Source organism: Clarias gariepinus, chromosome 19 (assembly GCF_024256425.1).
Source record: "Clarias gariepinus isolate MV-2021 ecotype Netherlands chromosome 19, CGAR_prim_01v2, whole genome shotgun sequence".
NCBI lineage: Eukaryota > Metazoa > Chordata > Actinopteri > Siluriformes > Clariidae > Clarias > Clarias gariepinus.
Genome location: NC_071118.1, coordinates 4,549,918 through 4,576,440, shown reverse-complemented (window position 1 = coordinate 4,576,440; position 26,523 = coordinate 4,549,918). Strand labels below are relative to the sequence as shown.

The 26,523-nt window shown below is 38.1% G+C and overlaps 1 protein-coding gene across 1 annotated transcript in view; it reads right to left on the bottom strand.

Annotated features, from left to right (window-relative positions):
* The window catches only part of LOC128507336 (collagen alpha-1(XXIII) chain), a 73,727-nt gene that overhangs the window by 6,380 nt on the left and 40,824 nt on the right, over positions 1–26,523 (bottom strand). The window contains exons 3-11 of the mRNA XM_053478134.1: positions 18,222–18,257; positions 11,900–11,907; positions 10,634–10,660; positions 8,635–8,661; positions 8,295–8,321; positions 7,813–7,839; positions 7,586–7,612; positions 4,529–4,588; positions 3,290–3,406 (exon numbers count right to left, since the gene is read on the bottom strand). Coding sequence (XP_053334109.1) covers positions 3,290–3,406; positions 4,529–4,588; positions 7,586–7,612; positions 7,813–7,839; positions 8,295–8,321; positions 8,635–8,661; positions 10,634–10,660; positions 11,900–11,907; positions 18,222–18,257 — 356 coding nt within the window. The remainder of the gene's footprint in view (positions 1–3,289; positions 3,407–4,528; positions 4,589–7,585; positions 7,613–7,812; positions 7,840–8,294; positions 8,322–8,634; positions 8,662–10,633; positions 10,661–11,899; positions 11,908–18,221; positions 18,258–26,523) is intronic.

Below are 26,523 nucleotides of genomic sequence, written 5' to 3'. Positions count from 1 at the left end.
TACATCCAATGGTGTGAGCATGAACATATTTGGGTAAAGCAGTGAAAGCAGTTGTTAAAGAAACATGCACATTTGATTAAATTCAAGATGTGACGAGGAGGAGGCCATGTTGGGACTCAACAAACGTCCCTTATGCTTTTATTTATTATAAGTAGACACAGCACAATGTATTGTTTAAGCCAATGCCTTTTGGAGACCCAGGGCTTGCGTTGTGGACTGGGTGAAAAGGCCGGATCCTTGGCATCAGGCCTTAAGCTTTTAATGAGGTAGTTTTATGCAACCGAGGAAAAACACATTTACAATTCGCATGACAACAACAGGAAATGCCATTTGAGCAAATGAGCCCAACACATGTGCTCAGGTTATGGGGAGAAAACAGTTAGCAAGTGTTAGAGATAATGAGGAAAACAGGTTTGTCGATGAAAAATGAGGAAATTTGTACCTCAGATCGTGTTGAGCTGATAAAGAGTTTAAAATGGGATCGAGAAGTAGAACAACAATCTCTTAATGCTTGATGTCTTATCTCAATGGCCAGACTTATAGCTTTTACTGGACTATAGTCATGAACTATGTCAGTGGTTCTCAAACATTTTCTGTCATTCCCCACTTAAGGGGGTGGGCGAATTTTCAAGCCCCACTTGTCAACAAAATGATAACGAAAACGGCCAAGTGTACTATTTATTGAAATATCAATTTCTAAACCAATAAGATCAAATAACACCAAGTTCAAAACAGATAAAATACACGTGCAATTGTTATAACAGGCTTACTTCGTCACTTATCTAGAGCTTTCTTTCAAAGAAGTCGAGTGGCTTATTAACGTGACTGGGGTGTGTTGTCTTTAAGTGTCTTCCTACTTTGTTGGGTCTCATGCTGTCTGCTGCCAGCGGTTTAAGACACAAAACACACAGAGGTCTCTCCTCTGCCCTCACCATCACCACCATGAATCCAAGCGCAACATAGGCTTCATCATAGGCTTTTTGGTTGATTAGGCTGAGGATGCTGAATCACCTGCTTTTTTGTGGTCCATGTAACAAATGTATCTATTGACGTTATTATACTCACTACATACAGTACGCTACTGACCCGGTGTTATGCTCTAAAATGCCCCTCCTGCCACGGATTGCCTCCCCTACATAATCTCTTTCAAATAATATATTAGAACATAAATTCATAGATTTATGGTTTACAAATTACAAATAATAACAAACGAATTTAATTATAAAATAAGCAATATAAAAAATGTTGTATGGGGGAAAAATATATAAATGATATATATATTTTTATATACCACATGTATATTTTTATGTTGCTTATTTTATAATAAAAATCGTTTCCTATAATTTTTCACCACAAACAATATTTATTTAGTATAATTTGTGATTAATAATTTGTTATTTGTACATTGACAAACCCCTGTAAATAAATGTGCCATAAAATAGTCATTTTGGGGGATTTGTATTAATCGTCTCGACGGCTGTCACGTGCCTAGGGTTAATTATAATAGTAATAATATATTTGATAATAAAAGACCTTTGAATGCATGTCCTAATATAATAATTGATCGAGATTACGTGTGTATGTGTTGGGGGGGGGGGGGGGGGTGATGGGTTTGGGCAATCCGTGGCAAGGGGGGGATTTTAGCAAATAACACCGGTTTGTGACGGCGGTAAAGTTAGTTTGATATTCGCATCTCCGAATTCAATAGCTGCGTAAATAAACCCGCGAATAAGATACCCAGATATATTTCCACTCTACATTGTCTTTAGGCTACATCCGCCTTAAATAATACATGTTTAAAAGCATAAACACCATTATTCTCTAGGGCGCAACGAGTGATTTAGGGAACATTGCAAAATGCCGCACATCAACAAAAAGCGTAGAACGATATTGATCTTCCCTTCTGTTCAGTGCCTGAAGGATCAAAAAACAACTTTGTTTCCACACTGGAAACTAGAAATGCCAGACTAGTACTGCCTGATAAAATACAGAAACATCAGCATACACATTGGAATAAATGAAATTACATATATAATACCGAATGTTTCCTTATATATTGTTCCTCAGCAATTAACAAGCCGACGTTAAACCGTTATTGTTGCACTATGGTTCCACTTTTTCTCTGATGTTATTTTAATTTACTTGTATTAATGATCCATTTCTCTGCGTGTGATTGTTTTGTTTGAGTGTCCGATCTTTATTATCAATAAAGAAAAGCATGAATTAGAATAGGTACTTTCCTATTATTTTCCACTAATTCCCTCCCGTTCATTGCGCCCCACCTGTCATGCCTGTATTCCACGATTTCGGAACATATAAGACAAATTGGTTTTAAACTTTCCGCAGGAAAAATAAACATACATTGATCTGTCCGTTCATCTTTGAATGTTCAGTTTTCATAGTCTACTTTCCTTTTCTTGGAGTAAGCCCTGCTGTGTTGCGCTTTCATTTCTGTTTCCTCCACACGCTCTGTCTATACACTCTAACCTATCTCACTGAATGACACACCTCGAGGGAAAAAAAAACATAAGATTACTGGTATATTAATTATTCTCATTTATCAGTAAAGCATCGGTGTCTAGACAAAACTATAACTGTAACTTAGTGATGCCTGGTTGAGAGCCATTTTGGCAAACATTATCTACCGCCTTCAAACAAAAGTCTTTAAAAATAACATAAATACGATTGAATTCTTCTGAAGGTTTGCTTTAAATTATTTGTGACAGTTTAAAACAATATCTTTTTTTCACTGTATACTAGGTTTTAAATACGCAGACATCCGCAGAGTCTATCAAGGATGATGAAGCTTTCTGCCAGAAACACGTACAAAACTCATGTGTGGAGTGTCTGAGGATGAGACTACGTGAGATCCATATTAAACAGATGAGGACTGTGTGGAACAGTCAATTTCTGTCCTCTCTAATAAATCTCTAAGTCTATGATGTATCTATGGGTCACATAAGAAAAATAGTACCAGGAGTCGAAAAACACTTGCAACTCTACAAGCAGCGTGTCAGACACTAGATTGATTCTGAGGAATGCGCTTGAACCTCATTACCCCTGCGCTCTGCCCCAGTATGTCTACGATTAAAATAAATTTGATCCCAAGCATGAACATTGGGTTAACTGCTGTCACCGTGTGAAGAGCTAGAGAACACCTGGTGAACAAAGAAAAAGGTATTCTGCCAGATGTGTCTGAGTCATGTAGGCTGATATGAAGCATGAGCTCATCACATGACACGAAATGAATGTGCGTATGAATGTATATGTGCCACATTCGCTCTCCTACCGGCTCTCCTGGGTGGCCCTGGGGTCCGTCTGTGCCCATGTTTCCTGGGGGCCCTCTAGGGCCAGATGGTCCAGGAGGCCCTGGGGGACCTGGAGGCCCAGCCTGACCCTGATCACCCTGTACACACATAGGAAGAGAAACCGAGACCAGATAAAAAAATAAAAATTATAAGTATGAATCTTCATTTACCAAAATTCCTACATAATATCCTTTTGTTTCAACTTCATGCCTAGATGTTACATGGCTGTTTTTTGCCACCCACAAGTAATTTATGTTTCATATTTGTTTCACAATACAATACATAACAAAGCTTTTGTCAGCCATTGGCCAGGCCTGAAAAATTGGCTGGTTTGAAAGGCACGTGGCGAGATGAGTGGGCCGTTTTTCCAAAGCCTTGCTGAGAAACAGAGGCTGCTGGCGAACTGCACTGTCATCTAAGAGAAAAGAATTCCAGGCTGCGGTTTCATGTAAAATACTCCCATTTCAGCATATTATGTTGTCAAAATGAGAAAACCCTATTTTGGTTGATTTCATTAGCTGTGGTTGGAGTGGCATGTTTTTTTTCTTGTCATGTCTGTAAACAAAGCATTTAACCACGCCAAGCATATATACCTCTCTCGCTCTCTCTCTTGGTTTTGCTCGCTGTAATTCAAAACAGTCATGACTTAACAGTCCAGACTTCTATAGGAGCTAATTACGGGGTCAAGGTCAAGGACACATAGGCCATATGTCAGTGAACGTATAAGTGGATGCTAAGGAGAAGAAAGTAAGAAAGAGAAATGATGATGATGATGATGATGATTAAGGTGATGAGAGCGATAAGAGTTTGAGGGAAGGAGCTGAGACATGCGGGATGTTTTTGCTCTACCTTCAGAATGTCTGGTGGTCAACTCTGACCTGTGAGGAAGCCATGAGCTTAGTGAGGAAAGACCATCTGTCAGCAAGGGCGTGAAGAAAGACAAGAAATAGAGTAACAGTGTGAGAAGAAGAAGAAGAAGAATAGGGTAGGACAGAATCAGTGAACCACTTTGAGAAAAAAAAAATCTGTTAGTGTACAGTAGGTGCAAGATCTCAGCAAAAAAAAAAAAAAGCGGAAAAATTTCTATGATTCAACTTTTCATTCACATGCAGAATAGAAGACAGAAGAGTCAAAAAAAAAAGCAAAAGAGTCAGATATTTAGAAACAATGTTAGGAACGGCCATAAATGAAGAGGAAGAGCAGCTTATCGAGGAACAAACCTTGACTGTAAGAATCTGATTACTGAGCAGGCCAGCAGAGGCAGCGTGTGCTGGAGGGCCCTGGAGAACAGAAAAGAAAACCAGGAGTGAAGTGACAAAGGGACATGAAGAGAAAAAGGGAACATAGAAAAGAGAGATTTACAGAAGGATAACAGATAGCATGAGGTCATCGTTAGAACACACACGAGAACTAGATGACTCCATGTTTGTGTTGAACGGCGGTGATCTTTATGCCTCTTAATGTTGAGGTAATTTACTTTGACTTCGTTCCTAGCCAACAAATTACAAGTAGACTCTTATGGACATCCTGATTACACTATTGTTTCAGATACCATGCGCTTCTGGATATGATTACCTTTCATTGGAGCACAAGGTTTCTATTTAGTGTTGCGGTTAGCACGGATGGCAAGGGGTTCAGGAAAAGGCAGCATTTTCCCAGGAGAAGTTGACTTTCTTTCCCAAAATAACAGTGGCTTTTGGTGCTGCAGCTCTTTATATTACAATATCTATAATGAAATAATGACGCCAACTGGGAATCAAAAAAAAATAAAAATAGGAATGTTGGGGGAGAACTTTGTCTTTTGTCTGCAAAGCCGTACAAGTTCGTTTATCCTCATTTTTTCTATATAAACTATACAATGAGCGAAGGTGTTGAGAAACTTCTCATGACTGATGGGGAAAACGTAGAGGTCATGGGTCACCATCATCCCACATGCAGTACAAGCCATCTGGATGGAAACAGCTTGGATCTGCTTCTAGGTCTAAACGTAACCCTCTACCAGGAGAATTAACGGATTCCATAGATCACAGATCTTCAAATATTACACAGGCATGACTGGATGTCGGAACACATGACTAACACACTATTATAATGAGATCATAGAGCACTAGGACACGTAGAAATCAGACTGTCTTTTTAGCCTGTGTTGGTAGTAGTGTTTTTGCTTGCATACTTAGTATGACTTATTAATGTTAATAATTAATAATTAATTGTTCTAAGGTGCGACAAAGTGAGTCTTATGCGCCTTTGACACAAATATACAATGTAAAGAATACCAATCAACTTGATTAAACCTCTGATGCCTTCCACTGCCATCATGTGGCCAAACCCCGTAACCATGCCTAAGCAAATCAATCTCACAGTGAAATATGACAGTGATATCTCTGCGCATTAAAATCGCAAAGGGGAATCCCAGATGCCATTTTGTCTCAGAGCTGTTTTCCACTGTATTGGACTGTGAACTCTGTTTTCTTGAGGATTTTCCCCGAATTAGGATTATTCACCATTAAAACAGCTTTACAGGACAGACATTTTCTATCATCGTGCTCCCGGAATGACTGATTAATTGAAACCGGTGAGGCCGACTCAGTTCTTCTGCACCCCCGCCCCCCCCCCCCCCCCCCCCCCCACACACACACACACACACAAACAACAGACTTAAGACATTTTATACATTGAATTACACACTAAAAATATTGTATATAATTGTAAATATTGCTACCTGGTGCACTGCGGTGTCTGGTTTTTGTACAATATGCGTGAACTACTTCTGTGATTTGTTCGTATCTATGAATGTTCATAGAACTGCGGTCTGTTAGTATCTTTGGAAATTTGTAACTCAAATGTTCTTAAGTCGTGGACTTTTTGTATAAACATTGTGTATACACATCTTTGCTGTATTTTAATAATAATTGCAATATCAAATAAAAGGATTGACAATGCAAACTGTAATGAGATGTAGTAATTGGACACCATGAGCAAGAAATTTTTTTTTTTTTTTAATCTAGGACATCCAAAGGCAAAATCCTGAATAAGAGAAACTGGTTATTTTTTTTATATGCTACTAATAAGTAGAAAAAAGGGGGAAGGATTCGATTCAGTTAATCTTATGACTCTTTGGTGTTCACTCTTTATAATGGAACTTTTTTTCAAAATATTTTGTTAATTTACAGACGTTTCCCTGGCGGCACAATGGCGTACTGGTTAGCACTGTGGCCTCGCACCTCCAGGGACGAGCGTTTGATATGCCTTGGGTCTGTGCATGTGGAGTGTTCTTCCTCTGCTTCGTGGCTTGCTTGGTTTCCTTCCACAGTCCAAAGACATGCAGATTAGGTTAACTGGCGTTCCCAAATTCGCCATTTGTGTGTGTGTGTGTGTCCTGCAATGGATTGGCACCCTGTCCAGGGTGTACCCTGCCCCTTGACCTTAGTCTCCTGGGATATGCTTCAGGCCCCCAGTGATAATGTACAGAATAAGCGGTATAAAAAAGGAAATAATTAATTTATCTTTCTCTTTGAGGTGGTAAAACATTGCACAGGTGGTGCACCCATTGGCAGACAGCAAAGTGTCCTGCCAGTATAGTATAGTATGGACAAATAATTTGCTATGTCTTTTGTTTATTGTAATGGAATCTAAATCTTTATATCGAATCGGAATATTTTTTAAATCATGATACTTACAGAATTGCAATACAAATCAAAGCAGCACCTAGAGATTTCCCTCCCTACTAATAAAAGTTTAATATGGAAGAACATATAAAACATCTAGGGAAAAAATACACCCAAGGAGTATCCTAAGCTACCTGGAAGAGCCACTGCGTTTATAGATTTGTGCGTTTAAATCTTTTTGCATAGATGCAGATGGCCACTTTATAACCTGCTATCTGTGTGTGAGAAATTGATAGTTAACACTTGTTTGTGTAAGTCAGTGAGGCATTAACCAATCATAGGTGTCCATGAGCTTATGTATGCAGAAGAGGGCAGACAGCTCTTTCCTTACAGTGTATAAGAGTGTCATGTGAAGCAGCATAAGCAGCAGTTTAAAAAGCATTTAGACGTTATGCTTTTTGATTTGGTAAAAATGATATAAAATTGGCAGGAATTAAATAGTCTTTTTGTTTATGTGAATTTAATGTGCATTATCAGAGTAATTGGTGTACACTAATGCTACGAGCTACACTGCCATGTAAATGTTCTGCAAAAAAAAAAAAAACCTGGTGTGTGTGAGCTCACTAGTGCTTCAGGGCATTAGTTTAGTGGTTGATGATTAGTACTCACCCTGGGCCCCACGTCTCCCTGATCACCCTGTGGAGATAAAGGTTAGATTTTACTTAGGTGCAAATGTATCTGACATAAACACTCCGCAGTGTTGTGTAATCTGTTTTGCAAAACGTCCCGAAGCTGTGCTTGCGAAATGGCTGCCATATCTAAAGACTGGTTTATACAGTATTAGCCTAAAACCTTACTGATATCACACTCAATGCTCTGAAGCTTACTATACGTACCTTATCTCCTTTTGGCCCTGGCATCCCCTAGCAGAAGAAAAGACAAATGTAAAAAAAAAAAAAAAGATAAATCGTTTCTTATCGTTATAGCATTTGATAGTTAATGGTCAATGTCTGCTGCTCTTGAACTTGAATTCAATTAGTAGACGGCCTCAACTCTTCCCTACAGATAGATAACTCTATAGGGCTTATGTTTCTCAGACATTCAAGACATTTCATGTGGTTCTGCCACTTCCTAATGGACTCTTAGTGATCACTGGAAAATCAGTGTAAAGTACAAAGTACACTCTACTCTGAATTTGCAACACATAGTACAGTAGTGATAAATTTAATTCTTCATATAAATATCTACTAGTTTATATAGTAATATAGTTTATATAGTGGTTCATAAAAATTTATTAAATTATAGCTAAATTATTACATACTGTACCCATAAGCAAAGTTGTCCTTTTAAAAAGACTGATAGAAATCTGAAAACATACCTGACTACCTTTAGGACCAGCAAGACCCTGTAAACAAAGGCAACATCATCATTAACAACAACAACAACAACAAGAACAACAACAACAACAAAAATGTCTTACATCATATTCACTACCAAAACATTATAAAATAAAATTAAAAAATTATTAAATGTACTTAAAATGCCTGGATAGTTTAACAAAATATATCTAAGCATTTTATAAACCTAATATATCAGAGTCGGAAAAAAAGTAAGAGCTAGATAAGACGACTAACAAAAGAATATTAAATGCCTTACAATGCATGCACTACTGTATGAGTTATATTCTATGTATACTGTGACCTGTATGGTGAACTTACAGGCTTCCCATCCACACCCAGAGGCCCCTGAATAAGAAAGAGAGAAGCCATAAGAGCTTAAAATGCACAAGATTTGGATTTTATTTTAGAATGCATAGCATTTTTGAAGTTATTATTCGTATTTTACATTCTGAATATTTCACATTTGGGCAAAACGTATGTTACATTTGTTCTTTATTATTAATATACTGCAATTGATAAAGAAATAAGATATGTCTAAGAGTATTGGTCTTAAGGGAGAGCAGGGTTTCTTGCCCACAATATGCAAATGTGGTTCTTTCCCAAACTGTTCCACCAAGTTGGAAGGACTCAAACCCGTTCCGGCATAACACTGACCATGTGCACAAAGTGAAGCCTGATCTCAACACCTTTAGGATGAACCGGAAAACATTTAATGCACCTCAGATCTCCACACTCATCATCACTAAGCTTCTTTTGGCTAAAAGCGTAAACCCAAACAACCATGCTCCAACATCTGGAGAAAGGTTTTCAAAAAAAGGGGAATAAATCTGGAATGTTTTTTTTTTTTCCTAAGAGAACATGTAGGTCTGATGACCAGGTGTCCAAAGACTTTTGCCTATAAGATGTATGTTACAGCACATACAGTACAACAGGTATCATCCAGATTAAGAAATTCGATCCTTAAAGCCTCGTTCCTTAAATTCAGACTCAGGCTCATGCTGCAGGGCAAAGAGGTCGCTGTCCACTCCACAGGAGGTGCTGAAATACCCCTCGGTGACTCTTTCCTGTCAGCAATTTAACATACGTGTGACTGACTGAATTAAAGGAAAACCCGATATAGCGTGTCTTAATAAGGTGTTAGGCCACCATGAGCGGCATATATTGTACATGTACATACTGTATATTGTAGAAATACAAGTCTCTAAAACTATAATGGAGCAATTTGCGATGACCCTTTTGTCTAAGAGGACAAGCATCCCCAAACCATGCATAAATACATAAATAAATAAATAAATGCCCCTACAGGATAACAAGCCCATGGTTTTCTTATTTAAATGGTCACTGTTTTAAGACGAATGATAACCATACTGTACCCGTTCATGCTGTGAAAAGAAAGAAATTCTAAAAGCGTCCATGTGACCCGCATTACCACAGACTTGGTGCCTCAAAAGAATAAAGAAAAAAACCCAACCCAAAACCCTCCAGTGTTTACTTTCCAAATCCAAGACAGGCATGCAAGATGAAGACACACAAGATAGAAAGGGTCAAGAGATACAGATACGCAGGTTAAGAATAAGAAAGATCAGTAGATATCTTGTTTTGAGATAGCTCTGGCAGAGAGGATTACTAAGACCACATATGGCAGTACAGTTCAGACAACAGTCTGGACCAGCTCAATTGTTGTACTTGGACCGACTTCATACAGTTGCGTGTTTGCATTATTGCAGTGCGGGGACCGCTAAAATAAGTTGCACATGCAGTAGTCAACTAACTCCTGTGTTCCAGTAAAGGCGTGGACATATGGTGTTGTAAGTCCAGAGACTTTTGTTCAGTATTCATATACAGAGGAGGATGGTGTATTCTGAAACTTCAATATAATATATATAGTATTATACTATAAGTACTATATATAATATAGTAGTTCTTGTTTCAAGTGTTTTTGGTCTGGTTGTGTGTAAGCTCTGAACACATATTTTTTTCTAGTTTGCTTTAAAAGCATGCGAATAATCTTCAGTCGGAATAAGACGATGTAAAACATTTTGTTGATGTTCGTGTACTTGAGGTTACAAGAGATGTTAAGAGAAGTTCAGAAACAGGAAATTAAATCAAAGTTTTGTATTATATTCATTAATTCTTGCCACAAGAATAATGTCTATTTCTTAATATAATGTAGAAAAAAAATAGAAAGAAAAAAGAAGATAAAAAAATCCAGTAGGTGGCGCTCTGTATTATTTAAAGTTGGATGAGTCTAATATTTTCATTAAATTCCCAGTCTGCAAAGCAGTTATCCGCTGATGAGAATTAGAAAAATATTTACCGGGTATCCATCTCGCCCTGGAGTTCCCTGTTAAGGAAGAAAGAAAATAAAAGGACATTAAATCTGGAATATGCACACAATCCCACTACTGTCTCTGAGGAGAAAACAAAGTGAAGCTGCACATGCATGGACTAATCTCCTGTATTTAAAGATGGTGTGTGTCCTGTAGTAAAAAGCGAAAAACATGGAATGCATAATTTAAATCTCTTCCATCTGCCTGTAAGTATAATTAACATCTCTAAAACTCCTTCCAGCAAATGTTAAAGCTTTACATTTTATATTTAACTGATGTCGTTATCTAGGAAAGTTAAAGCATGTGTGGAAAATCTGAGCACCATGAAGCACGTTGTATGTGTGCTGCTGGAGTGACGGTTATGCAAAAATACAAGGGGTGTTCAAGTCAAACCGGGACTTTCGATTGTTATGAGAGTAACAACTCCATTTATTTTCCTATATAATCCCCTGTATATAAAGTTCCTTTATTGTGCAAGTGATGTTTGTGAATGATTGTGTTCCCACAAACAGATGCCGCAAGTTGGTGACAAGTGATTTGTCAATTTTCATGGATTAAACGTTCCACTCGCTGAAAGTTCGTGGGAAAGACTGCAGGGGGCTCTGAGCCACCTCGGACGAGATCGCCATTCTCAGACATACAGCCTTCTTTAAAACTTTTCCACAGTTAGAGTCTCATCACCTTACTGTGCTCGAAGTTTTCTGTAAATGTCCATCTGATTGATCTGATTTACGTCTTCATTCATAAGAAATGTCATAGCAAATCCCGGTTTGACTTGAACGTATAAGTCAAGTGACCCTGTAAAACTCATCTATATACAGTAGTCTGACCGTGCGGACCGCTGCTGTTCCTTTGGAAGTTACTTTTTCATTGTGTGTGTGTCTTCATAAGCAAATACGTACTTTACATATAAGTCTAGATTACATTTTATGCAGACTTGCATTAAATAAATGAGAAAATAAATAAATAAAATCCAGCATCCACTCTGTGTGTGTGAAAACACTTTAAATTTTTTGGCAGCTCAGACTCTTGGAGCTGGACCACGACATCGTCAATGCCAGTAAAATATGCAGAGCATGCAACTGCAGTTGATTTAAAATTATAATTTCCATGGATCCACACTCTTTACTGCATTCCTTTCACTCTTACCTTGTCTATAGCCGATGTTATGTCTGTTAGCTAGAATTGTGATGTGAGTCTGATTTACATACATGTACTCTGCAATGTGTGTCCACAAATATACGGGTACTTACTGGAGTTCCTGAAACACAAACACAAAAGATAACCGTTAGCTATTTAGTATACATTTTCTCAACAACAGTTTGACTCAGTCTTTGTTTTTATAGTATTTGATTGTCAATCTCTATTAAATGTCATGAATACATAAAAGTCCAATAAATAGTGTATAGCATCCTTGTATCCAGTGCTGGCCCACCCAAAAGGCAATACAGGCGCTCACCTAGGGCCCCGCCTTACAACAAGGGCCCTGCGCACGTTATTAAAAGCATATCCTTCTCGTCACTATTGAACGTGAATACATAAATATATTGTTGTAATAACGATACACATGGACCCATTAAACATGATACATTTCACAACGGTGAGTTAATCTGTATCATAATTTGGATTTAACTGATGTGTGTATTGCCTCCCACAATGTTGTCTATCACGTTGCCGATTTCACACGCTGAGATTTTAGATTTATGCGATGAACATTGATGCTTTTTTAATTTGAAGTGACATGGCAACCAAACAGCTGAAAAAAAAAAGAAAGAGGAGAAAAGCAGGGAAAGAAAAGCAAGCCCAAACTAAGTGTATGTTCTGCTACATAAACACATGACTTACTGCTATAGTATTAGTACTTATACTTTTCATTTATATTTACTTTAAGTTGTTTCATGTATATCTATTTTGTTTACTTTTCAAGTACTTTTCAAAATTGTGTGGTAGTTCATGTTGCACCACAGTGACTCTAAAAACATATTTTTCTTTTAAATAATTTTTTTTAAATTAAATGTTGGCATTTGAGGTGGTTAAATTCAATTCAGTTTCCATTCAAGTTTTATTTGTATAGCACTTCTAACAATTGTCATTGTCGCAAGGCAGCTTAACACAATCAAAAGAAAATTATAAAAATTTGGATAAAATATAATAAATGTGCATGAATCCAAATGATTCCTCTAAAATCTTGCAGGTGGCACACGCTAAAAGTTTGCTCTAACTCTAAGAAAAAAAAGTAGTTTGAATATCGGGATGTTTCATGATCCTCATGATGCTTCGCAATACAAAATCGAATCGGCACCTCGCGCTAACGTTGACTAGCAGTAAGGAAAGATTGAAACACAACCGATCTTCACTGGACTTCACTGGTAACCACTTTATCCTGTTCAGGGTCGTACTAGAGGAACACTGGGCGTAAGGTGGGAGAATACACCCTTTGTGGGACGCCACTGCATCTCGGGGCACAATGCACAAACACACACACATGTAGGGACTATATAGTGTCATGCCAGTCCCTGAACCCTCTGCACCGTATTTTTCTTTTTATATTCTAAGATGTTGACATGGGCTTGAGTTTGCTGCGATCATTGTTTCAGTGCAGACGCCAAGTCTTGTTGAGTTTACTTCCTGTTTCAGTTATTGTTCCACTTGTTTCTTGTTAGCTAGTTAGTGCACTACATAATCTGTCAGTTTTGCTGTTTGGCCTTTTAGCTCAGTTGCTAATCCAGAGCTCTAGTTACTGTGTTTATTTTCTTGAGTGCATACGCTGTTTAAATAAGATTAAATTAGCTTGCCTGGGCCGATGTTTCAAATCCATTACCTTCATGACATTCATAATACTAAGGGTTTTTTTGGCAGTGGTTGGAAACTGGAGAACCTGGAAGAAACTCATGGGAGAACATGCAGAATTCCATACATGTTAACACGTGAACTGGACAGAACCTGGGACCCTCTGTGTGTCTGTACCTCCTCAATATATTCATAAATTGCTGATTTTTAAGTCGCCTATTGTGTGCTTCCAGTAAGTGTTTTTACAGGTACAAAAAAAAAAAAAAAAAAAAACTTTACCCAAAGGAATAATGTTTCCTAAATCACAGCCACACTGACACTAAAGGAAGAGGTCAATGTGTAGAGCCCTGAACCTGCCGCACAAATATTCACTAGTAAACCCTTATGGCTTGATTCTACAGTAGATAAATCCCATTGCAAGTGATCTTGTATTTATTGTCTGCCGTAATTCTGACTGACTGATGGTTAAAACAGGGACGAAACAATACCAGTTACGACTGTGTCTGTGGTTTTGTAATTCCTGGATGACCGTTTGAGGTGGTAAGAAATACAATGGCTCATTCTTCGGCACAGGCCAGGATCGTAGATCGGTCCTGCCAGGAATCTGATTTTATATACTTTTACCCTGACGGCACTAAAAACATCAACAGATTTGAGTAATGGTCAAAAGAAAAAAATTCCTTTAAATCACAGGCATCTGCTGAACCGAACACAAGAAAATGTGACGCGTCCCAGCATTGTGGAAACAATCTTGGTGAGAACAAGTTCAGTCGTGCGTAATAAATTTTGTACATTCTCATACAAGATAATGTACGAGACTTTTCCAAATTTAATTCCTTTGTGTAAATATGCAAATCAGTTGATGTAGAAGTTTGAGCTCTCTTTGTGTTATGTTAAAAAGGTTCAAGATATTGTAAGTGTTTCATAAGTTTTGGGTAATGTAGGCTGTAACTTCCCATTCCTTCTGCATAGTTTCCTTCACCCTGGTCCATTACTCTAAGCATAATGGATTAGGCAGACATTGGCAAAGCTCGGGTGACTCCAGAATATGATAACTGGAGAATCTGACAGAAAAAAAGAGTTTGACTTGTATACAGAGCGGCGAAGGTCTTGAGTTGATCTGGACAGGATCAGAGCACAGCGTAAACAAACATGAGGTTCTACAAATGGCTGCGCTGATAAGGACTCTTTTAACGGCTGTGCTGTCACACAACCATGTGGGAAACCCGATCCGTCTCTGCCATGGTGAGAAAAGGGAGGGAGTGATTAGAAGATAGAGAAATGTAAGAAGGATCCCACTGTGTCAGTTCAGGTCACCCAGAGCCCTGGGCCACTGAAGGGGAGCTTTTTATGGAGAGCAGCCTGTGTGTTTTGGAGGCTGCAAGTCCTCCCGTCGTCACCACGGGCCAAAGTCATCAGACGAGAACAAAGACACGGTTCTTCTCCCCTCGTCCACCAAGGCATGTGTTTGTGACTGTGAACTCGGATGATGTATGTCTCTTGTTGTTTTTTTCTAATGATTGCAGGTGTTGATTCCCCATTATCTCACCTACCATATCTCATTATCTCATACTGAACACATTCATCCAAATCAACACTTCATGCTCACATACACACACACACACACAGTAATGGTCTGTTTCTGCATTTAGTTTTACTTGTGTACTGATAGTTCTGCACTGTGTAAATATCTTGTAGTATCTAAAAATAAAAAAAAAACTCTATCTATCAGACAATGCATCAATTCATCCCATCAATCCGCAATCCATAAATTTATCCGTCTGTTTATGAACCATTTTTTATCCCATCAACTATCATCCATCCATCCAACCCCCGTCTACCCATACATTCATCTATTCCTCCAACCATTAATTCACAATTCATCATCCATCCAACGATCTATTTCTTTATACAACCATTTATCTGTGCATCCCTCATCATCTATACTGCTTAATCCTGTATTCAGGGTCGTGGGGGGCCTGGAGCCCATCCCAGGAGACTTACTGTAGGGCACAAGACGGGGCAAACCGTATACAGGGTGCCAATTCAATGCAGGGCACACACACATACACACATTCATTTACACACTACGTGCAATTTGGGAAAGCCAGAATACACTGAGAAAACCCACCAAGCACGGGGAGAACAACACAGAGGGCAGGAATCAGACCCTAGAGGTTGCAAGGCGACACTAAGCCACCGTGCTGCCACGACCTATCCATTCATTCTTTATTAATAAATCCACAAACCATGCATGCATTTATCCATCCATCCAGTAAATAAATTATCCCTTTATCTGTCCAGGAGTCATTTATTTATTTACTGATTTATTGTTTCACCAAACTCTCATTCCACAGTCCATACATCAGTTCACCTAACCTTTCATCCATTCATCCATCCATCAATCAATACATCATCCAACCATCCATCCAGTACCTATAAACTCATTCATCTCTTCATCAGTCCTTAAATTTGCAATCCATCCATCCATCCATCCATCCATCCATCCACTTCCTGTATCTCTTTTGGCCTATAGATTAAAGTTGTATTGGACTTCATATCATTGCAGAATACATAAAATAGGTGCTTGTTGTAAAATGTTGCAGCAGAACTATTAAAAGCAGCAGCCGAGTCAGACTGAAAGATTTAATAGGAGCACCTTTCATCCATAAATTATTCAGCAGTCAGGTAAAAAAAAAAGTGTAACCCCTCCAGGTCTACATATAGAGTTATAAATATTGTTCTTTGATCTGATGCATGCAGATAAAATGAAGTCATAAATATTGAAACAGCCTCACACATGTGCATGGGTGAATTCAGAGACTTGTCTGAGTAATTAATTCTTTTAAATTGTTAAAAGTCCTTTGAGGTAAAACCAATTTACAACTGGCAACCTTCTTTAACTTTTTATGACTTAAAATGATTTTTTTTTATAGATATATCTTCTTCACTGCCTAACTCCTGCTCTGGCTTCACATGACATATTTCCCTTTATCATTGTTATCTGTTTTAGGTGCTCGTGATTAGTCTCATGTTATTAGAGTTTAGTTTCAAAACTGTGCAAATTTGTAAAAAACAAAACAAAAAAAAACGGTTCTCTAGTCTTGATTTCTTCATTCTAGTTGAGTAGTTTCTGATTTATGCTACAAATACATTATAGGGTTATTATGCACTGATCAGTAAGGGTGGCTCTGGCCCCTGGGGGCGTAGCTCGACAGGGCCTCTGGGGGTGTGCTGTGGGGTCTAGCACTAGGATGTTGTCAGCGGATCATTTGGGTACTGTAGGTTGTGGGGTGGGACCTCTGTGGTTTGGGCTTTTTAGTCTAGGAGGCTGTGTCAACAACCTTGAACTCCCTACCTGCTAAGCCACATACGCAGCAGGCTGTAAAGCACTCGGTGTCCTGATATCTTTATACCCATAGCCAGCATTGACTTTACAGTAGTTTGTGCTACAGAAGCTCTTCTGTGGGATGAGGCTGGTCAGCCTGGTCTTTGGTCCTAGTGGGCGTAGATGGTCCTTTGGGTGTTATTTAACCGATTGGCTACGATAGCTATAAACCCCATCATATACAGCATGTTTTTTTCTTTGCATTTTTTGAAAATGATCTTCAGGATTAAGTACAAGACTGAGATCACTGAAAATAATAACTACTATATTTAATATATGCATGCATTCATCCATCCATACGACAACCCATTATTCATCCCTCCATTTATCAATTAATTAGTACACAGTCTGGCCATCTATTTCTTTCAATTATTCCGCCAACTCACTTATTCAGCCGTCCATCAATCCAAAATAATTCATCTACTCATACACCTACTCACCCATGCATCCAAAAACCACCCATCTGTTTAGCCATCAATCCATAATCCATTCATTTATTCATACACCCACTCATCCATCCATCCCTCAATCAACCCATTCAACCACCCATGTGTCTACCCATAAATACACTCATTCCTTCAAACATCAATCCACAATCCTTTTATCTATTCAAACAACTCATCCCTTGGGCCATCTATTTTCGATTCATTCATCCATCCAACTATTCATCAGTCCAACAGTACACAATCCATCGCTCTATCCCATCCACTTTCCCAGGACTATTATTATGATACAACTATTCACCTATTCATATATTCACTTATCCATCATCCATCTACCCATCAACCACCCATCTGTTTACCTGTCAATTCGTTTTGGGACGATCCATCTGTTTACCTGTCATTTCGTTTCATTTTTCCATAAATCCACAATCGTTTGATCTATTCCCATAACAACTTATCTCTTGAGCCATCCATCCATCCATCCATCCATCTCCATATTCATGCGTTCATCAATTCATAAATCCATCATTTGTTTATCTATTATACCAGTCATCTACCTACTCGTCCCTTCATCTACCCATCATGGATGAAAAATGTTACAACAAGGAATTAAATCTTGAGTAGCTTGTACAGTATGAAGCACCTTGCTATAATAGATACTGAAGTATTGTCTTCTAAATGTTTTTCTCAACTGCATTCTTGTCCTGGACATTAAATGTTAGGGTTTGAAAGTATAATGGATCAAATGGTAATTTTATAGGTGACCTCATACTGTATGACAAATATACTAGAAATGTTACCCTGACTACACTATAAAATAAAGAAAAAACATTCCTTAAATGTGGACAGACTGTTCATGTGTCATGATGGTATATCAAACATGAAACAGCTATAATACTGCTAATTACTTTTATATTTAATATATGACTGGAAAGGAAATAAATAAATACTCACCAGGATTCCCTTTTTTTCCTCGTCTACCTGGTGGTCCTGCAAAAAAAAGAAATAAAGACAGTGATTAGTGATGTTTAAACCGAATCGAGACAGAGAATAACAAACTAAATAAAATAAATGTTATGCTTGGTCATGGGTATGTATCCTAGGTATGAACTGTATTTCTTGTAACATGGGTTATTATGTAAGGAATAACACACTTTGTATACAAAAATAATTACGGTCATGCTGGTGTGACTTGGCACAATGTGGCGCCAAGTGTCATTACCACTCCAGAGTGGATTCGTTTCTTATATACACAGGTTGTGTGTCAGAGTGTGTTCTTTTGCTCATAACATGATTTTGCCAACGATAATTACGAAGCACATCACACATTTTAACGGCTGATAGACGATCATTCCCTCACCAGGATCACTTCTTTCATGCATGCTCTCAGCATCATGTCTCTAAAAAAAAAGACAAATAAAGTTGAGGTAATAAATAAAATACCAGGGCTCCGAGACTATCAAGTGAAACTGCTCTGTCCACTCGTTAGTCTAGTGTCTCTTGGCATTGACTGCACCATTGACGCTCATCTATGCGTGAGAAAAATGGCACTTCCTTTTTCCCCAGTTGAGGCCCACGTTGGCTGATTAGACAGAGGAAAATGTCCTGAGGAGTGTCCTGCCGGTAGATAACGAGTGGAAGGAGTCTCCTCCTGACAAGGAAATGTATCTGAACCCGTTCACATTGTCCCGCATCTGCAGCGCCACTGGAAGCCAAGAATGACATCACATGAGCTTGGACAAACAAACACAGCCATCTATAGTCACTCGTCCTGCTGACCACAGACCGGACGGAACGGATGAGAGTGGTACAGAAGACTGAGAGCTGCCAGTCGCGTAAAGACCGAACAGAAATGAGTTGCAGATGCGAGAGAGAGAGAGAGAGAGAGAGAGAGAGAGAGAGAGACGCTTCACAACTTGTACTGATTGAAACCTGATTTCTGGGGAGAATTTACACATTCGAACAAGTAACAGCACTCACTATGGCTGAATGTAGTTCAAGTTTATAGGAGTACAGTCATGTTGCACCTAACCCTAACCTTAACCTCTATAACTTTTTACACTGAGTCATGCAGATTGTTATGGCTCTGAAAGCATGAAAACATTTTGGTTGATAGCATAAATCTGCACAATAAAGCGCGCGATGTCGACGTTTGGAGCTAGCAGATTTATTTATTTATTACTAAATATAATGACTAGTCCTAGTTTTACAGCCTTGTGGAACTATTTTAATTAAGAACGCACAGTATTATCTCCATAAAACCCTTATGACATAGCTGTTAAGATTTGCTTTTGTACCCAAAAGTATTTCCTTCTGAAAAGGGAAGTGAGTGTAATGTCTTGACTGACTTGCATTAAGAGCCAACAGCTTTTAAGATACGCCGCACCGCCATCCAATCTTAACCTGACAGTAGCTAAGATATGTGAGCTAGCAAATCCTGATCACCATATTTTACTTATTGTTCCTGATGAAGAAGGCCTGAATGTTCTGTCTTTTTGCTCAGTCTGAAAACTGATATACTGTATTGCAATATTGAAAAACCATTAAAAAAGAAGTTACATAACCATAACCTCACACAAATTCCTTTAACGTCTTCTAACCCGATGGATTTTCTCTTAGTCAAAACACACACTGGGGAAAAAAAAAGGTAATGAAAAACTATTTACTAAAGACAGTTCATGCGCAGCTACTGTCGAGCGTGGCCTGCCTCAGAAGCATACGGTTCTAGACGACATTTAGCTCATCGGTTATGAAAGTGTACCTAGTTATGAATCATCAAAAGTTTTGGAGCATTTTCCAGGAAGTGATGATGAATAAGAATATCATGATTTTTCCTCTAGAAATAATGAAGGACAGACACAAAAAGCTCTGAAACACCAAGAGAATAAAGTATTGAATGAATGAATGAATTTGTGAGGTTCTGTTCGTCTCATTTCCCACTAAAAGGGTGTATCCACTTCTCAGACTCAGCCAGAACAGGAGTCTTCTTTATCATCCAGAAGATAAAAGTGTCGCTGCTTAACATGGATTAAACACATGAAGCAGTCAGAAAGCTTCCATCCAGTATCTTTAAGTCTATACAGCATAAGAAGACGTATATAGATTGCTCTAATGCATGAAACCTACGCCTACAATCCTGTACAGGCATGCTCAGAGATAACTTATGCTCTTGTGCATTACTTACGCAAAAAAAAAAAAAAAAGACTCCCATTTTTCTCCTTATGTTTTCATTTTATGCAATGGGAACTCTTAAGCCAAATGGAGCAAAGGCTGTTAGTAAGTAATGAAGTGATACATCCATCCATCAAGATAAACAACTGTGTTCAATAACCATGCCTTTTAGACGTTATTCAGAAGCCCTTGTATCGTTTCTGAAATTAAATTATCCTAAGACGCACAAAGTGTTTCCAGGAAAATGCTGAAGGTATGTAATGATTTCTGCTGTCACTATTTCCTTTATTTAACCCATGAGAACGATTAAGGATGTAATGATGAAACAAAATCTCTGAACAATAGGTTATTAGTTCATAAACTTAAAAACAAATTTTTTTGAGCATGCTCGAAATCTTGAGATCTAGTCAGGAAGTAAAAAAATCTTAGCAATTTGAAAGTTATTCGTAAGGGGATCTTAGATAGGAAATCTGTGATAGTCTTAGTTATTATTTTTTTTTATCACTATTTTGTTCTTTTACACTGAAATGTTTGTACTTAGTGTTTTTCAATTCTATATGTATGTACTGTACATGTAGCAGAATCGACAATAAAGTTAACTTTGACTTAACTTTGACAAAAAATTTGAACCTTAAACATGAAATTTCGCATAATCTGAATTTCAGTTCATATATCCGGGTTGTTGTTGGCTGACAGTCGTGACCATCCTGGGAAGGTCTTCATGAGAGCCAGGTTCATCCTGGTGCTTAATGGGATTTTACAAATACACTCGGCAATACTGTTGTTACAGAACAGCTGACTTTCATGTCTTTAAATAACAACTGACTGCTGCTGCTGTTGTTACTTAATTACCTAATGCCAGATGTGTTCTTTCATAGTTCTCAAATCTACAGTAACATTCTAGAATCTTGAAACAAGATAAATCACAAAACAAAAAGGACGGAATTAGAGGGCATGTCCAAACTTTTGACTGGTACTGTGTAAGTGATTTATAGTGAATGCCTAGCGTATTTGTAGAAAATTAAGGCATGTGATTTCATAAACTCAAGACCATCAAGAATTTCAATTTCACACAGTCTAACAAAAACCTTCGGCATGTGAGTAAGGCCCCTTACTAAAAAAAAAAAAAAAAAAAAAAAAGAGGAAATAAAATTGTTGTGTGCAGGGGTTCCAAATTGATCGACTGAAAAATAATATAAGGAAATTATAAGCTAAAATTCCTAGTGCACTAATACCCCAGGAAATTATATATATATATTTAACATCACACTCTGCACTGCCATTTTCCTTCTTAATAAATGAAATCTGGCATGCACATAAAAATCCATTTCCTCTTACTAACTACATCAGATGAAAAGCCACAACATTTACAGTAGGCTTTCCAAAAAAAATCTAATTAATACAATAACACTTCAAGCGAACACAGTATAACTGAAAATGATTAAACCCTAATTAATACCGTAACACGTCCCTCTGGAAAGTTTTCTCAGGTGTCCGGTGGAGGTTTGGCTCTCCGTGAGTGTTGTAGTAAGAGTGACGTCAGAGCCTAAATTAATGAGTGGTTTTGGTTTCATGATGAATTCTGCAGGGACTAATTGCACACGTGTTCCATGTTAGGATGTTTAATTGGTTACACCAGAGACGAAGCTTTACGGCACAGAGAGGTGAGAAAAGAAGGAGGAAAAAGCAATAAATGGGCCTGGCATTCCCCACCCACCTGGGATTAAAAAAGAAATAAAATTCACTCCAGATTCAGATCAATGCTGCATATCGAACTGCGTCAATAAAAAATGTACAGTATGAGATTAAATGGCTAAAACAGGAAGTGTTTTTTCTTCTCATTAGTTAATATTCAAGATAATGTTAGATATCATGAGCAGCACTTTGGAAACCAGAGGAACAAAGTAGCTTATGTTTAACGGTGCTCTCCTATTAGACCATGTAAATAAATCCCTCCGGGTGTTATACTGTCCACATGCTACAGTACCTGGTATACAGAATCCAACTATTACATTAAGAATTATGCAAAACAATAATGTTTTATATTTATTTATGTAGCAGAATAAATATAAATAAAATAAAGCAGAGGTAATACAATTTTTCTTATCCTTGGGCTACGATTCCAATCTTAGTTACAGTAGACTCAAAGACATAACCCCTTTATGAAAGAAAGAGAATTATTCATTCTCATCAGGTATTTTTTTATAGTCAAATCGCTTGTGCTGATCAGTGTTTAATGGATTAGATCAATAATTTTCTATTAACTAATAATAATATTAAGGTCTAATAATAACTCACTCACTCACTAATTCATCGTCTATACCGTTTATCCTGTATTCAGGGTCGTAGGAGGGCCTGGAGCCTATCCCAGGAGACACGAGGTGGGATACAACCTGGACAGGGTGTCAATCCATTGCTGAGCACACACACACACACTCAGTTACACACTACATGGGAAATCTGGGAATGCAAATTACTCCAATCTGCATGTCTTTGGCTTGTGGGAGGAAACCCACCGAGCACGGACAGAACATGCAAACTCCATAAACACAGACCCCAAGGCGAGAACTGGACAACCATCAATGAATCATTAACACTTACTGATAATAACACGAGTTTTTTTTCCTCAGTTGAAGTTTAACGTTAATAATGGTTACTTGTGGTAATCACCACAATCCCAGCAAATTAGCTACTAAGCAAGATGAATTTATGAAGCAAAAATGAACTGCCTGGCCAAAAAACAAAAAAACAAAAAACAAAAAAAAACACACACTCTCAGATTTTATTCAATCATCTTTAACTTTAATTACAGCACACAGTGTGTTGGCCAGTTCATGTGTGAAAATTATTCCTCATGCTTCCAAAAACCCAAAATTCAGAGAAATACCCGTGCCATCAGGAAAGAAAAACTCCATAGACGTGATAACCTGGTCATTCAGTACATTAAGGTTGTCAGCTGATTTCCTTTTTTTTGCCATATAACAACTGAGTCTAGACCTGAACAACTGAAGCAACCCCAGATCATAAAGATAGATAGATCACTGTCTCCAGAGGCTTGTACAGTGGACACTAAGCATGATGGGAGCATCGCTTCATGTGTTTGCCTTTTTACCCTGACACGCCCGTCGCTCTGAAGTAGAGTCGCTACAGAGTCTGATCTTTATGCTCCACAGTAAACGGACACATTTTTCTTCTGATTAGTCTCACTAACAAGTGGTTTTCTTATGGACAGACAGGTGTTCAGTCCCAATCCTGTACAATCCCAATACAATATACCGGACTTTAGATATCTTATACACTCACTTACACACTGAAAATATTGTATATAATTGTAAATATTGATATCTGGTGCACTGCAGTGTCTATTTTTTGTACAATACACGTGAGCTACTGTCAGGGACTACCTGTACTACCACTCCTTTCTTGTATTGTATGTTTGGCTTAGATCAAATTAATCAAGATCTTAGATCAAGTATACACTTAACATCAGTTAACTATGTTAATTAAGAATGACACAATAAACAGGCGTACAAATCAGTGTTAAATCTACTCTACAAATTAATGTCAAGTCAACAGCAATTAAATCCATTATTCTGTGCTGGTAATATACCATGTTTACACTCCTCTTTGCGTGCACTCGTGCCACACAGGATCCTATTCCTGAACATCTCATGCTTTCAGTAGAAACAACTAATTTCTTTGAGTAAATATGCAGCATCTGTCTGCCCGTTCTTTAATGTTTATGCATGCAGTCGGAATTCTGCTGGGAAGCCGGAATCAGGCACGATACCAACAAGCAGTTCCCGACTGCACAGCTGATAATATTATTACGTCTTCCCCATCTGTTCTTATAACTGAAACAGTGGGAAAAAAGTATTCCTGACTTTTAATTTGTTTATTGTGACTTTTTAATGGTAAATTGCACTATGACGCAAGCCAAGTAGAGCGTAAACCCAATTACGTACTGAGTTTAACTTTTATATGACACAAATTAAGATTCATTACATTAGAATAAATGACTTCTTAATGCATTTCAGAAACAAGAGACCCTCAAGCAAAACTGCAAAAGAAATTCTGGCAAGCCAAAAACAAAAAAAAAAAGAAAAGAAAAAATTAAAATTAAAATTCGGATGAAAGCACAAGAGCCTTGCACTGCATGTGAAGAAATGCAATCATGCTTCCATGAACTGTAGTGAGCAGAGACCGAACAGATCCACATGAGGCACGCAGAAAGGGAAGTATGAAAAGCAGAGAATAACACTGTAATAAAAAGCTATGACAGTGATGTCATCATTTCTGCTCTGTTTATTTATCAATTTCTGGGTCTACTGCTTTGAGTTAACTATAAAAACATTGTGGTTAAACTTACAGATTGCAATCAGCGTGTGTTGATGTTTACATGGTGTGAAAATGACGAACCTGAGAATTCCAGTGACATATCCTCGTACGACATGCTCACCGTGTCTCATATCCACGTATACAATTGACTCGTGTCCAAGTCATCGGCGGTATTTCACCTCATCCAAATGTTTCTATAAAGTCTTCCTTGTCATAACACATTGCGTAACACTCACATTTCAGTTCAATGATCAATTCCAGGAAGAAATCAGAAAGTCTAAATCCCTAAAAAGTTTTAGTGTAGGACAACAATGCCCACAAGGCAGCACTTTTAAGCTCGAGCAAACAAAACACTGTAAAATGAAAGTAGAATGTTTTAGTTGAAGAAGTGAGAACACAAAACATGTACAGCTTTTTCTCTTTCTAACATTCAATGGATTTGCACAAAATTCATATAACACATTGTTACATTTATGGCGCACCGATAAAAGATAAGTTCGTCTTAATTTTCTATAATATAAGAAAGAAAAAACGAGCAATGCACCGATTTACTAAATAATGTTCCTACATGAACAACCCATTATTTCCTCCTTGAGAATTAGATGCTTCCACAGGAAAAAAAATGGCAAAAACATCTATATATTCTTATACCAGATGCTGACAGATTTTTGGAATCTCTATCCAGTGTGTTAAAGTGAACTGGAGATGATTGGGGAATAATGTATTATACCGCCTGCTGGGCAAGGAATCTACCCCTGAAGATCAGGAAATGGTTCTGCTTAAGAAGTAGCTGCAATTCTTCAAGGGGCCGTTAAAAGAATGGGGGGGAGCACAATGACTGAATTTATATAGTTACACTAATAGAGAGATCAGACTGCTTTTACCTTAGTCAGTATTTTGATATCCCTGTATTAATATTTCAGGAGATTTTAGGATTATGTGCATTATTGGGGCATTGGTGGCTCATTGGGAGGTTTCTCACCTGCCATAAGGACAGCCTGGTTTTAATTCCAAGCCAATGCCCTAAAAATACCCCAGAAACTGGAAGCAGTGAAGATCCCAAACCTTGATAAAATTGTGGAGTCGCCTGAGGAGGGGCATTTGGTGTAAAACCTGCCGCTGGGTTGTGGGCAGATCAGATTAGATTAACCTAAATTCAAATTATGATCAGACAATCATGTAGAAGGGAAAAAGTCTCTTAATGACTTTGTGGAATGGGTGAAAAACAAAAACAATCCAGTAAGGACCGATTTTTTTAACAGAATTTAGCAGAAAAGCATCTCAAACACTCGAACCTTGAAGTGAGTGACCAACAAGGGCAAAAGACCAACATCGGGTTTTACTCCTGTTAGCGCCAAGAACAGCAATTTGAGGCTACAGTGAGTCAATAGTCAGAGTCGTAGACTACTGAAATAATATCACCTGGTCTGGTCCAGGTCTGGTTTTCCTGCATGGCTTTTCCTCCTGGAGTTTCTTGGAAAAAAATGGATGTGATGTTATACAGGGAATAAAGGAACATAATAAACATCAGGGTTCCCTCCCTCCCCCCCCTGTTTACTGACTTGGCTCATGAGTTCCATGGAAGCAACTTGTTATATAAGGAATCCTCCAGTGGAACATAAATCCGGTCCAGTTGTAAAAACATTCCCTCTGCTCGTTATGCCGCCTACCAGTCCAGCTGAAGACGTCTGCAAAGTTCACTTTTTTTGAAGCTCTTGGTCGCTGTGCTACCTCATGTCAGGCTTTC